The sequence below is a fragment of the Bos taurus genome, chromosome 15 (genome assembly GCF_002263795.3).
Source record: "Bos taurus isolate L1 Dominette 01449 registration number 42190680 breed Hereford chromosome 15, ARS-UCD2.0, whole genome shotgun sequence".
Classification (NCBI taxonomy): Eukaryota; Metazoa; Chordata; class Mammalia; order Artiodactyla; family Bovidae; genus Bos; species Bos taurus.
Genome location: NC_037342.1, coordinates 15,679,323 through 15,694,260, shown reverse-complemented (window position 1 = coordinate 15,694,260; position 14,938 = coordinate 15,679,323). Strand labels below are relative to the sequence as shown.

Sequence of the window (14,938 nt, the reverse complement as noted above, 5' to 3'; positions counted from 1 at the left end):
AGAATATTTGTAATGCTCTTTCTATGGGGAATGCCTGATCCTAATTCCACATAACTAACTTTCAAGGAAACTCTTAGAAAGCAAACTAAGAGGTGGGACCATGTACATTGCTTTTAAATGGAAGCATAATCTGTGGTTAGTGATTCCTTTCAGTAACTCGAAGTCATTAAAGAAGAGAAAAGAGCCTCATTTTCCTCAGCTGTGAAAGAGCATACCATCTAATAATAACTAACATGTACTTGATTTTCACAGTGTGACAGTCTCTATTTTACAGGCTCTAAACGCTGTAGGTTATTGCATTCTTGCTACAACCTTATGAGTTAGGTATAATTATTATCTCCATTTTTATAGAAAACTAAGGTTAGCAGAAATTAAACTACTAGTTAATAGTGAATCTGGTATTAGAGCCAAGGTCTGGTTGACCCCTAACCAGACCTTGGCGCTCATACCAAAGCCCTCTGTAGACTATCTCTCTTGGAATGCAAAGGCTAGTTGCCTCCTGATCCGATGGGGAATTGGAAGCGATGGGGGAGCCTGGTGGGCTGCTGTCTATGGGGTCGCACGGAGTCTGACATGACTGAAGCAACTTAGCGCCAGCAGCAGTCCTGCAAACAGGCCATCTGAGCTCACCTCCTCATGACATCAGGGAGTCAAAGACTCCTACTCAGATCAAGAACTGACCGTTGGAATTTTGCAGTGCCAAGGTCAGTCTTGACCTTGACAAGAGCTACTCTGGAAGAGTGATGAGCTATAAGCTTGTTTGCCTTTAAGATTAAAGGAAGATGGTGGAAACAATGAGTGTAAACAATTCTTTGATGAATTTTGTGGTAAACTGTCACTGAAACTTGAGATCGGTAATTGGAAGAGAGAAGTAGAATTGGAAAAGATTTTTTAAAGATAGAAACATAATAGCACATTTGTATAGTGATGGGAATGATCCAGAACAGAGGAGAACATCAACTTAGAGAAGAGAGGTGGGGAGAAATCCATGTGAGAGGGCACAGAGGATCTGATACACAATGGAGGAGTTGGCCTCAGCTGGAAAATGGATGGTTCATCCATAGTAACTAGAGAGCAGGAGAGTAAGTAAACCAGGCAAACAGAGTGATTGCTGGGCTGCACTAATGTCCACTTGAGGCTAGTGGTCACACACTGAAAATAAGACCAGTCAGCATGATGCTGTGCTTCTCTGATCATGTTTCACTGGGTGCCAGCAGAGAGAAAATGAAGAAATAGATTTTATCAGGGATATGGTTTTCCCAAAGACTTAGTAGACAGAGAGAGAGGTGGATTTGAAGGGGTATATAAGAGAAATGATAATAGTAAACCTGGAAACTAGGGTGGTTAAAAGAGAAAGGAATGTCAAGAGGGAGAGTAACACAGAAAAGATCACAGGATCAGCAAATTACAGGAGCGGTTGGGGTCAAGGAGACATTGGGTGAGGCTAACAGGAAGAATAAGCTGGAAAGCTTGGAAGGCTGGGTGGTGGTGATAGGAAAGTGGAATGCTTGGTGTTGAGATTACAGATGGTGTTACTAGAAGGGCAGGAAGCTGGGATAGCTGGAGGTGCAGGAAGGGAGAGGATGTTGAAGAGCTGAGAGACCAGAGTACGAGAAGAATCCACTGGTAGATTTGGAAATAAAAATTATCATGGGAATGGTATTGGGAAAAGTGACAGTGATCCAGATGCCAACACCTTCAAGAAATGAGGTAGAATAACACAGAGGTCTGTAGACGGCTGCAGTGAGTAAGGGTTGTGGACTACGTGCTCTGTTATTTTCAAGGAGAGCCAGGTTTCCAACAGAGTGAGGAGTTGAAAGAAAGTTTGACAAACCATGAATGAAAGTGAAAGTGAAAGTCGCTCAGTCGTGTCCAGCTCTTTGGGATCCAGTTCATGGAATTCTCCAGGCCAGAATACTTGAGTGGGTAGCCATTCCCTTCTCCAGGGGATCTTCCCAACCCAGGAATCGAACCCAGGTCTCCCACATTGCAGGTGGATTCTTCACCAGCTGAGCTACAAGGGAAGTCCATGAATACTGGGGTGGGTAGCCTATCCCTTCTCCAGGGGATCTTCCTAACACAGGAATCGAACCGGGGTCTCCTGCATTGCAGGTGGATTCTTTATCAACTGAGCCATCAGGGGAAGCCCATGAATTCCTGAAAGCAAATGGAGGTTTTCAGGAGATGGGAAGGGATGTCTTGATATATGCAAAAATTCACCCAAGCACATTCCCATCTTGGATTTCAGAGCTCAGATTGTCAGGAGTGGGGAAAACAGAAGAGGATAGAGAGATAGGCTGGGCAGTTCAAGATGGTTGCTTTGGGGTGTTCCTTGGCCTAGTGGTTAGGATTCAGGGCTTTCACTGCTGTGGCCCTGGTTCAGTCCTTGGTCAGGGAACTGAGATATCCTTCAAGCCACTCTCAGGGCAGCCAACAGAAAAGGAAGAAGAAGAACGGTTACCCTGATGCGGAAGGAGGACAGTCTCAGCTTGGTCCCGGGCCATTCCTCCGTGGGCACTCGGGCCAGGGCGCCTTCTTTCTGTCCTCCACGGTAAATTGTAGACTGACAGTAGAACATTCAGAGATGACTGAGGTTTACAGAATGAGAGCACCTCAGCACAGGTCCACGGGCCCTCGGGCTGCTGCAGCTGGCGATCTGATCAGTCTGAGACTATAGAAGGTCCGGATGTTGCCCAGACTGTTAACTCTCCAACTATCAGTGTCCAAGGCCGGGGATGGAGAAGAGACAGCCATTTTCTATGTCTGCGCCTTCCTTCCTCTGCCTCCTCCCAGCATCTCTAGAGCATTTTCCCATAGCCCAGGGCCCTCCTGAGTGAGGCATCAGTCAGTCCTGGTAGAAACACATAATGCATCTGTACAAGTTACTGACCTAGGCAGGGAGACTCCCGCAAGCTGACATCAATTTCTTTAGGACCTACAACTCAAATTTTCAGACCCAAACTTTTGTTTCTACATTCTGTACGTGAAACTGCGCAACTCTTTTAATATTAGAAGGAATATGGCTCTGCTCTCTCCTGACACGTGTGTGTGTGCGCGCGCGCGCACACACACACACACACACACACACACACAGAGTATCACAACGATGCGCAGTCGTACATAAGTTACTTAACTTCTGAGCCTCAGTTTCCCTACCTGTGAAATGAAGGCATATTATCTTCTCTGCTAGTCTCTTAAGAGGAAGAAATATTGCTTGGAGTGAAGTCAGAATTCAGGTTCAAAGGAGAGGGTTGAGGGTGTTGGAAACCCTTCCTTGCTGCAGGGAATATTCAAGCTCTGAAACTCCTGCTTTTTCCCAGGAGAAGCAAAGCAAAAAAAAAAAAAAAAACGATTTCCCAAGCATCGATCGGAACAGGACAGACATAATACAAAAATGCAGAAATCGTTTTTACAACTGGTTACGCGCTCGTTTGTCATAAATGGTCAGAGAGAGTGGGGATGGGGAAGATGCCCTCCCACCAGGAGTCGGGAGGCAGCGCGCGCGCCACTGCAGAGCGTGAAGGCCGCGGTCGCCTAGCAACGGGTAGCGGGGATGCGCACGGGCGCTCCTTCGGGTGGGCGCAGGGAGCTCGCCGCCGCTGCCGTTGCGCGCTCTCGGGCCTCCGGGACCCGCTAGGAAACTTTGGGGCTCCTGGGCGCCGGGGCGTCGACACTAGACCCGGGGGACGCCGCGATGCGCCCCGCGGGCTGAGGGTAGAGGGGGAGGTCGCTGCCTGGCACGCCGGGCCGGGGGATCCATGGGCTCCAACCTACGGAAAGTTGGCGCGCACCTGCCTGCGCCCAGAAGACGCTTGGTTCCTGGGCCGAAATGCTCCCCGCCAAGTTTCTTTAACGATTTCTTACCCCCAGTGGATCTGGCATCTGGAACCCCGGGAGGCCCCAGGTTCACGGATTTCCGTCGCTGGGAGAGAGAAACGCGCGCTTTTCTAAGGGACCTGGGCGGTAACTGATTTTTAATCGATTAGCCCTGAAAGGTTAAGATTCTATTTTTGTTTTCTGCTTTTCTTCTTCCTCCAGACAACGAGTTTGTGGAAGCCTCTCCAGCGCCCTACAGCCCGGAGGAGTTCGGTAAGTCTGCCCTTTTTTGCCTTTTCTTGTTAGAACCCAGCCTGGGAATCGCGAATTTGGAGTCCATGCCCGAGGGGCGGAGAGAAAGGGCTGGCCGGGGGACTCTCGCCCTGCTGCACGTTCCTTTTGCTGTGAGAACTGGCCTTTTCCTGGAGCGTGAGCTTTGGAGGTGGCAGGGGTGAGAGTCGGCTGTGCGGTGTGTGCGTGTGTGTGTGTCCTGGTCTTTGGTGATACTCCCAGGAGCGCGCCACAGCAAACTTCCTGATCTGCGGGACCCTGCAAGCAAGCGGTCTCATCCTGCCTGGAAAGATGCAGCTAGCCGGTAAATGCCACAAGAAGGACATCGTGTGGCTACTCCCTAACCTGAATTTAATGAAGTCCAGGGCCAAAAACGTTCTGGTAATTAAATTTCAAGACCTGGGAGCTGCGATCGCCCTTGACGTCTGTTTTTCCTCCAGGTGTCTTGGAATAGGGCGTTTCATCCTCTTCCGCCTGTCATTCTAAGTGTAGATTTGTGGTGGGTGAGCCAGGACACACTTGTCAGAGATAGACTTCCTCCCATGAAGAGAAGGACATTTGCGTTGTCGGGTTATCTCCAAGTATTCCTGCCACCCAGTCTCGTTTGGTAGCTTAGTGGTTGATTTTTGGTTTTGGTTTTCTTTCTCATTCTCGGTTTCCTTAAGCCGCTAACAATCTGGGCTGTCAAGTCTGTCCCTGCTGTTCTTTTATCACCAGCTTGAACATCTCGCCTTCCTTCCATGAAATGACAGCTGTTTAAAAATGTTTATCCACAGTGAGGCTCTGAGCCTTGGGTACCATGTGTCTGATCATCCTTTCCTCCTGGTCTGCGTGTCCTCAGCAAGACCCACACTGGCTGAAGTTAATTAAATTCCACCGCAGCAAGGATTTTCATCCATTTCTAAGAGCCAGGCACCCAAAATAGGTCTAGATCAAGGGGAGGCATTCTGAGGCAGGGAAGAGGACCTTGTTTTATTCAGAAAATGTGTTTCTGACAAGTTCTGAGGCAATCACATCTCTGGAAATGGAATCACAAATTAAATGCATGAACAAAACTAGCTTCTGAAGGGACATTGTGGTGAGCCGTTTTATGAAATGGAAATGACATCTAAACCATAGCTTTGCATGAAGCAGTTTCTGAAGAGGGCATATTCTTGATGATCTGCTCTACACGTGTTTAATTGTGTGTGAATGACACCAGCATTGGTGCTTTACATGGGACAGAAGCTGTTTGGTTCTCTTAAATTATAGATAAGTGTCAGCCATGGCAGAAAGAGCATTCCTTGCTCCAAGAAACCACCTGTATAAACACCTAATTGTTTGCATTCACAGAACGATTTATGTACCTGAAAGGCCCAGGTGATTGATCCTCTTTTGTTTCCATCTCTCCCTTTGGAAACAACAGACTGGACGGTCCAGCTGATCAGTAGGGGGAGCCCTTCAAATCAGCAGTAGAAATTCAGAAAACAGCATTTTTTTTCCCCTTCAGCTCCTCTGTGGGGAAAGCCCAGTTTTTCATGAGGAGGTGAGAGTGTTATAGGAATCCTGGGGTTCCCTCCTGGGCTCTGGGATGCAAGATGATTGAGAATACAAAATAAGATAAAATACAGAGTCAGAGTTTGAGACCAAGTTTCTGGCTGCTATGCCTTCCTTAGTATAGGCTTGTGCTCAGTTGTGTCCGACTCTTGCAATCCCATGGACTGTAGCCCGCCAGGCTCCGCTGTCCATGGGATTCTCCAGGCAAGAATACTGGAGTCAGGTGCTATTTCCTACTCCAGGAGATCTTCCCGACCCAGGGATTGAACCCATGTCTTCTGCGTCTCCTGTGTTGATGGAGAGATTCTTTACCACTGAGCCACCTGGGAACCCCTTGCCTGCTTTAGTAGATCTGTTAACCAGTCTGTTTTCTCATCTTTGAAAAGCAGGGGTTGTGCCAAGCAGCCCCTAAGGCATCACCCAGTTCCAGCCTCCTGAAATCTTAAGCCAAAGGAGGCGTGTGGCTCTTGGGTGTTTATTATTTACACCGGGTGCCATACTGCTTGGGTGCATGGTGTCTCCAGAGGGATTTCCTCTTCCTGACAGAGCAGCTCATTGGCTGAGACTGTGTTGTTTCCATGCTATTCAGGTCAAAGAGGGAGCTGGCATTTTTTCCCTTGAAAGAATCGTGATACTTTTTGGTGCTTTCCTTAGACACACAGCAGGGAAGATTACCCTACAGCAGTTGATGAGCTTGTCAAGCAGCCATTCTTTCTGAAGCACGAAAGAGCACAGATTCACCCCTTGGCCAGGATCTTAGGGACCCGGAGAAGGAGGGAGAGAGGCCATGAAGACTTAGTTTGAATTCTATCACTGCACTTACCTGTGACCTTGGGCAGATAAAACTGCTCTGAGCCTCGGTTATCTCTCAACCTAATTGCAGACCTTGCATGACTGTGGTCAATGGTGTGTGTAAAGTCCTAGCCCCACATGTTGTATGTGCAGATATTCAGGAAGTGCTTATGGCTGTTAATTCATTATTATTATTTTATTCAGTTAAAAGACACATTTCCAGTGCATGAAGTATGGACTAGCTCTCACCAATTGTCCCAATCTATTAACTGAAACCATTTTTATTTCTAGAAATTCCTCTGTAATTTATTCTTATTCTTCAAACAGATGCTCAGAAATGGTGATCGGGTCATTTGAATTATCTAGTGATTTGTTTTGGAGCTGCGTGTGGAATGGTGTTCCGTCGAGGGTCTTCAGTGACAATGCCACTACTTTCTCATGATGCGATAGGTAGTCTGCTTCAACTCCAAATTTTCATATCAGTCTCCAAATAAGCTATGACTAGCGCTTTGGGGCATTTATTCTCAGTGTTGCAGCAAGATCACGTAATGAATTTAAGTAACCAAAAAGGGGTTTTTGTTCCCCTGCACTCCTACTTTCTGCCCTCTGACCACCCTGAGGCATCTCTCGTGCCCCCAGAAGTGTGTCACACTTCCTGTTTCTCGGGCCTGTGAGTAAAATAAACTTTTGTTTCCCCCTACAAAACAAAAAGGAATTTTTGAAAAGGCAGTGAAAATAGGAGTCTAACTCGAGATGAATGCTGTGTTGAAGGTGTCTTCTGATGGAGAGTCCAGAAATATGCCGTCTCCTGTGATGGTACCATTTTCTAGAGGCAAAATCCGCATCATCTCTCCATAGCCCTTCTATAGCCCCATGTGTAGGCAGAGACGATGGCCATCAGAGAGGGTAAGAGAGAATGCACGGAGAGTTGGAATGAAGCCAGGTATGATCATGTCTGCCCCTGTCTAGTAACCTTTATCAACTTCCTACTACCTGGAAGATAGACATTCGGTTGGCCATGGGGTAACGCCCATCATTTGCATCATCCCCACTCATCATAACCATCTGTTACATTGAACTACAGTCTAAATGCAGCTCTGGCTACATAATACCACCCCTTCTCTCTTCCTCTCCTGGCTGGCTCCTACCCTTCCTTCAACACTCAGTTCATGTGTCACGTGCTCCTAGGGATTCTCCACCCTGCTCATTAGAATCAGGGGAGCTATTAAAAGTCCTACGACCAAGTTGTAACCCTGACCAATTACATTAGAATCCCTGGAGTGTGGACCTAAGCATCTGTATTTTATCACTGTATGTTTTAAAAACTGAATCCCAAGTGATTCTGGTGTGTAGCCAAAGTTGTCAGCTACTGTATGAGGTTGTGGCCACTTCATTCTTCTTTGCAGATCTAGCAGCCAGCCCAGTACCTGGTACAGGAAATGCTTATTGAACGAGTGAATGAGGGTCACCTCTGAGATGCTTTGTCTTTTCATGGTTGTATATTCCTAAGGCTGAACTGTCTCTTTGTCATACCAATGCCTTGGGGCACTTGTATCCTTTGACCTGTATCTCTCTTGTCTGTTCATTCCTTAGGCTTAATCGGTTTATTTTGTTTCTTAAAAACGGAAATTTTAAAACCACTTTTTAATATAAAAGTAGCACATGCTTACTTTAGAAAATCTGGACATTAGGAAGAATGGAAGAGAGTCCACTCCTTCACCACTGAAAAGGACATGGACATAGATGAGTCGCTGTTTCCTTTACTTTCCCTAATTTGCTGCCCTTTGGGGTTTCTTGACCCTCTGAAATGCCTCAGTGTGTTCAGTTGATGCTCTTTTTTGCTCAGACTCTGTGAACTTTCCTGAGTCCCCAAAGGAATGTTCATGGGAATAGCATTCTTGAGAGACCAGGGCCAGTGCCCCCAGGGCCAGTGTACCATGAGAAAGGGTTTTCTTGTACTATTCTTGCCTTCCTTATTCAAGCAGGATGTAGGGGCTTTATCACAATAATTAGTAACAGTTGTGTAACTTCTTTAAAACAGTAAATGTTTACCAGCCCACCCCTTTGCCCTCCTAAAACAGGGGCTAAGACTGCACTGCTGGATAATAGTACTTACGTCTGTCAGAGTGCAGCAACTGGGAAGTATGAAAATAGTCAGAATAGACAGACAAACTGCTGCTGTAACAAACAAGCTCAAATGTCAGTGACTTAACACCATAGAGGTGGTGTTTGTTGCTTGTATTGTAGTCAAGTGTTGAGTTGTCAGAGGGCTCTGATCCATGTGATCATGGAAAGCCCCAGGCACCTTTCCTGTTTTCATCCATCCTACTCTAGAGCATCAGATTCCTTCACTGGATGCTTTGCATACATTTGGCAGACGAGTGAATAAGGTGAGCGGGACAAAGGTACACTCACCGATGGTTGTCTCAGCCTGGGGGTAACACACTCACCTTCCTTCCAATTCCAGAGGTGGGAGCTAGTCCCATAGCCTCACGCAGATGGAAAGAGGCTGGGAAATGTAGTCTAGTAACAGCCAGAAAGAAGAGGAGCACACTTGCATTGGTGATCACTAACCATCTCTACCGATCACGACTCCTACTGCTTTAACCACAGTGAATGAGCTACATCCTGGTCTTTGTATTGTTTAAGTTACTGGTTCGGTAATAACAGTGAGTGAAACAAGAAACAAATTAAGTTGTCTTTCACTTGCAGCATAAGCTCCTCTGATAACCTCAAATGGAGTTTCCCTGCCGTGGGCTAAGGTGGCTGCTTCAGATCACACCATCACATCCCACATCCCCGTCTATAGGAAAGAGAGAAGAAAAGTGGAGGGTGTAATCTAACAGCTGCTCACATTGTTTCATTTGCATTCCTTTGGCCTGAGCTCTAGTCAGATGCCATACCTTGCTCCAAGAAGGCTGGAAAATCTGGGTGGGAGTAAGTGGAGTCTTTTACTGGAAGGATGACTAAGTCGGATGCAGCGGGGAAAAGGTGCTGGATAACCAGCAGTCTTTTCAATCAGTTCTAGGATGCATGTCTTAGTGGTTGAGAGCATGGATTCAGAGTCATACTGTGTGGGCTTCAGTTTGATCCCACCTCTTATTTGCTCTGTGACATTGGGCAGGTTATGTCATCTATATCTCTGTTTCCTAATCTATAAACGCATGTGTCAGCTCTCTTCTGATGCTCTTCCAGACCCACTTACCATCCTTCACCACCCTGCTCAGTGCCCTGGAAACCTTACCTTTCTGGATGGACACCCCTGGCTTCCTTTTTGGCCAGTGAAAGGTGCCACCAGGATGTGGGAGGGTGGAAACCAAGGGATGTCAAGGTACTTAGTCCCTTCCCGTCGGGCTGTGGGATGACATGGCTAGATCAGTCTAGGCCACTGCTTGCTCTCCTGCAGCTTCGGATCCTTCTGGGTTCTGGAACCTCCCCTTCTGAATGAGGGGTGGCAGCTATGCCCCATCTGGCTCGCCCCAGGCTGCTCCCCCATCGTCTGTTTTCCCTTCTGTCTGCCCATCACACTCTCATCAGCAGGCCCTTCAACCACTTTTTTTAAGAGTATACCACGCATTTCCTGTGGTATACCGCTTTTTTTAGAGTATACCACCCATTTCCTTTCTCTGATATGATGGGTCTAATAATAGTACCAGCCTCAGACCATAGTGGTGAGGAGCAAATGGGTTTTAGAAGGAACACTTGAATGTCGTCGTTGTTATTGTTCAGTCACTCAGTCATGTCTAACTATTTGTGAACCGAGGGACTGCACCATACAAGGCTTCCCTGTCCTTCACTATCTCCCGGAGCTTGATCAAACTCATGTCCATCAAGTCAGTGATACCATCCAACTATCTCATCCTCTGTCACCCCCTTCTCCTCCTGCCCTCAGTCTTTCCCAGAATCAGGGTCTTTTCCAACGAGTTGCCTCTTTGCATCAGGTGGCCCAAGTATTAGCGCTTCAGCTTGAGAATCAGTCCTTCTGATGAATATTCAGGGTTGATTTCCTTTAATATTGATTGGTTTGATCTCCTTTGCAGTCCAAGGGACTCAAGAGTCTTCTGAATGTCGTAACCATCATTAAATGTTTACTATGTTTCATGTCCCTGGACGAATGCCCTGATCCCTACAGGCATGGTCAAACCTTCTGAAAGACCTGGTTTTTGACATATAAATTAAATAATATGGCCACTCATCTCCTCTTCTGCACCCTGTGTTAAGAGGATGCACCAAGAGGTTGCAGATGTGTTCCTGCAACCAAAGTTTCTTCCCTCTCATCATGTGGGGAGAAATAAGGAGAAAGGTCCCAGACCTTTCTTATTATTCACTTACCCTGTGCTAGGCTCTGTAGGGGTGTAAACAGTCTACCCAGCTTCCCAGCTTGGAGTTTAAATCATGCCACCCCCATTGATAGCCCAATAACAGTTTCCAAGGATTTTCCTGTGCGTATTACTAACAAATTGGGCTTCCCTGATGGCTCCTGCATGTAGTGCAGGAGACCTGGGTTCAATCCCTGGGTTGGGAAGATCCCCTGGAGAAGGGAATGGCTACCCACTCCAGTATTCTTGCCTAGAGAATCCCATGGACAGAAGAGCCTGGCAGGCTATAGTCCAAAGGGTTGCAAAGAGTTGGACACGACTGAGCAGCTAAGCACACATTACTAACAAATCAAGTCTTTTTCTAAGGCTACCCTCTAATTTTAAGCCCAGGAATTCTCAGGGGTGCTTGTTCACATCCACAGAGTCAGTTCTGATTGTTCTAGTCTTTTGCCAAGGGAGCTGGAATCCAGATACACCTTATTGAGGCCAGTGGACACCTTGGTAACTGCTCACAACCTCTTTTTCCAGAAACCAGTGACCCCACGACACAGCCATCGCTGCTGCTGCCTCTACACAGGACAGAAGCCAGGGCTTGGCGTTCTCCTGCCCGGAGCCTAACTGGTTTCCCAGTGGCCTGCCCTGGGCTGGCCAAAGGGCCGAGGGCACCCCTCTCCAAATGCTGCAGAGTTGGCCCAGAGCTTTCTAGTCACTACACAAGCCCCCACTCACCTTAGGGGCTGGGATCAGGTTGGCCACATGCCGGGCTCTGAGCTGGTCTTTAAATGGCCAGGGCCGTTCACTCCACCCTTGGATATGCCCCCAGATCTCTGCACCCTGCGAAGCCCATCTGTCCTGCCTTCCTCCCCCGCCAGCCGGCCGTGGCTTCTGAGAGGGAGGGAGTTTTCACTCCAGTTTAACTTTTCTCAGGATGATTGACTGTGGAAAATTCAATTCTCTTCACAGGAAACCTCACCCTACCGCAAGGCGCGGTCTGGCCTCCTGGCTCCAGCAAAACAATCACAGAGTGGCTCTCCATTGTTACAGTTTCCTAAATCTGGGCACTCAGCCTCTTACATGATTGATCTCCTTGAGTTTATCAGCTCGTTTCAAATGCAGAAGGACTCAGTGAGGCAGAAGGAATTATCTTCACCTCATGGAGGAGGAAACAGAGGCTCAGAGGGATTAAGTTATCTGCCCAATGCCACACAGCTAGTTAGAGGGAAAACTTCCACTCGAAATAGAATCTCTGGCTCCAGAAGCAAGTCTCTGTTTCTTGGAGAGGAGAATATAGAAGTTGCCCTCCTCTCAGGGGGATTGAAGAAGGAAATGGCAACCCACTCCAGTTGCCTGGAAAGTTCCATGGACAGAAGGGGCCTGGCGGGCTATAGTTCACAGCATTGCAGAATCAGACCCAACGGAGCATGCATGCAGGAGGATTTGGTTGCTATAAATGATGTAAAAGTAACTAGCCCAGGGCCTGACTGCACAGTAGATGCCTGTCCAATATGTTCTTGTTGAATAAATGAATGAATAGTAGGTGCGCAAAGCCATATGTGTATACACACATATTTTTTTTTCTTTAGACCAACAAATAATGGTTAATATATTCCAAAGGAATTTTCCATAATGGGATCTGAAACGGCAATCAGAAAAACTCTTCCTAGCTTCCATCATCCAGTTCCCTCTCTCCTACCCATGTTTCAGCAGTGCGGAGCCTCTGGGACAGGAAAGCTCTTACAGTTCCCGGATGGTGCCGCCGCCATTTCTAAGGAAACCAAACCTTGGCGGCAGCGCAGTTCGGGGCAGGGCAGGGGCAGCCTGGAGGGGAATGTCTGAAAGCCTAACTGAGGGCAGGTGGACCCCGGCCTGGGTGTAAAACTCATCCCAGTTCCCCTGGTGTTTGTCGGCGAAGTGATACTGCTCACTGCGCAGGAGGTGAGGTCTTATTTCAGGGTGTTTTCCTTGGGAGAGAGAATGGAGTAGGCAGGAGAAAATGAGAATCACTTCTGGTGGGTAAATGGTTATCTGTGCTGTGCTAAGTCGCTCCAGTCGTGTCTGACTCTTTGTGACCCCATGGACTGTAACCTGCCAGGCTCCTCTGTCCATGGGATTCTCCAGGCAAGAATAGTGAAGTGGGTTGCCATGCCCTCCTCCAGAAGATCTTCCTGACCCAGGGATCAGACCAGAGTTTCTTAATGTCTCCTGCATTGGCAGACAAGTTCTTTACCAGTAGCGCCACCTGGGAAGCTCAAATGGTTGTCTGTCTAGGCTAAAGCGATATAGAAGAGTGGGATAAAATTCACAAACACACACACACAGAATGGAAAGGGCATTTTCCTTGCCAAAGAGATGTTTTAAGACTGTGTCCAATTATTCCTGAATGTTAAACACAAACCACTTAGAAATGATGATATTTCATCAATTGTTAAAGACTTTCTGAGTCTAAAGAGTGTTATATAACCAGTTTGATCTGTTCGAGAATGCTGTGATTACAGGTTTCTGGGTCACATTTGTACTGGATGATCTTTCTGGACTATGTCCTGTCGGTTTGGGTTTCTTTCAAATCAGTCGTGCCCCCCTGGGTGGGCACATTAAAGTGGCCTTCTGGGACTCTTCGCCTCTCTCTCTCTTGGGTTTCCCTCCCCTTTTCTCCTTTCTCCCCGCGTCTGGATCCCTGTATACCCTCTCCCCGGTGTCTGCCTCAGTTCCTCTCTGTCTTTTCCTCTCCCTTCCCCTCTTGCTGCCTCCTTCCTGTTCCCATCTGAAGTTGGAATACAGACAGAAAAGTGCTTGCCTTGCCAGGGCCCTCTGCCAGAAAAATGGAACAGGTCAAATTATAAAAAAAGGATTACAAAAGAATGCTCTGTGGCAAAATGGGGGAAACAGATGTTCAGGGGTGGTTTTGCTGTCTCAGGCTGTCAGGTGAAACACCTTCCTTACAGAATAGCTAGATGCGGGCATTCATCATCATGTTACAGGTGTGGTTGTTTTAACATCAAATATGTAAATGTATGTGTATTTGTCTCTGCTCAATTCTCATCCCCTCATCACCTTTGTAGCCCCACATCCAGAGTAGGCAAGATTACTGACCACCTGGTAGCAAGGTTTATTTTCACCCTCTTTTCAGAAGGGTTTTTTTTTTTGGAGGGGGCCCTAGAAAATTTTATTGTATCTATTTACAGTTTTTTTTTTTTGAAATATAGGTGACTTATAATGCTGTATTGGCTTCAGGTGTACATCACAGTGATTCAGCTCTCTATCTTTATATATATATATATATATATAATTTTTCAATTTCTTTCTCCTTATAAGTTATTACAAGATTTTGAATTCCCTGTGCTATACAGTAGACCCTTGTTGGTTACCTATCTTATATACAATAGTGTGTATAATCCCAAACTTCTAATTTATCCCTTTTCCCACTTTCCCCTTTGGTAGCCACAAATTTGTTTCCCATGTCTGTGCATCTATTTCTGTTTTATAAGTAACTTCATTTGTACTGTTTTTTTTTTTTTTAGATTCCACACATAAGCAATTTTGGTCTTTGACTTACTTCACTTAGTATGATAATCTCTAGATCCGCCCATGTTGCCCCAAATGGCATTATTTTGTTCTTTTTTAAGGCTCAGTAATATTCCACTGTACAGGAGACAGGGATCAAGACCATCCCCATGGAAAAGAAATGCAAAAAAGCAAAATGGCTGTCTGGGGAGGCCTTACAAATAGCTGTGAAAAGAAGAGAAGTGAAAAGCAAAGGAGAAAAAGAAAGATATAAGCATCTGAATGCAGAGTTCCAAAGAAGAGCAAGGAGAGATAAGAAAGCCTTCTTCATCAATCAATGCAAAGAAATAGAGGAAAACAACAGAATGGGAAAGACTAGAGATCTCTTCAAGAAAATTAGAGATACCAAGGGAACATTTCATGCAAAGATGGGCTCCATAAAGAACAGAAATGGTATGGACCTAACAGAAGCAGAAGATATTAAGAAGAGGTGGCAAGAATACACAGAAGAACTGTGCAAAAAAGATCTTCACGACCAAGATAATCACGATGGTGTGATCACTCACCTAGTGATCACACCAGACATCTAGCCAGTGATCACACCAGTGATCTAGCCAGACATCCTGGAATGTGAAGTCAAGTGGGCCTTAGAAAGCATCACTACGAACAAAGCTAGTGGAGGT

General features: G+C 46.6%; 1 protein-coding gene across 4 annotated transcripts in view; it reads left to right on the top strand.

The window, feature by feature from the left end:
* Positions 1-14,938, top strand: part of AMOTL1 (angiomotin like 1) — a 192,630-nt gene that overhangs the window by 41,574 nt on the left and 136,118 nt on the right. For 2 of the 4 annotated variants that reach the window (XM_059875068.1, XM_059875067.1), the window contains exons 1-2: positions 3,454-3,904; positions 4,039-4,089. In XM_059875068.1, coding sequence (XP_059731051.1) covers positions 3,460-3,904; positions 4,039-4,089 — 496 coding nt within the window. In that variant the 5' untranslated portion in view covers positions 3,454-3,459. Of the gene's footprint in view, positions 1-3,453; positions 3,905-4,038; positions 4,090-14,938 lie in introns of those variants that run through there. The other 2 variants (XM_059875070.1, XM_059875069.1) reach the window with 1 other exon arrangement.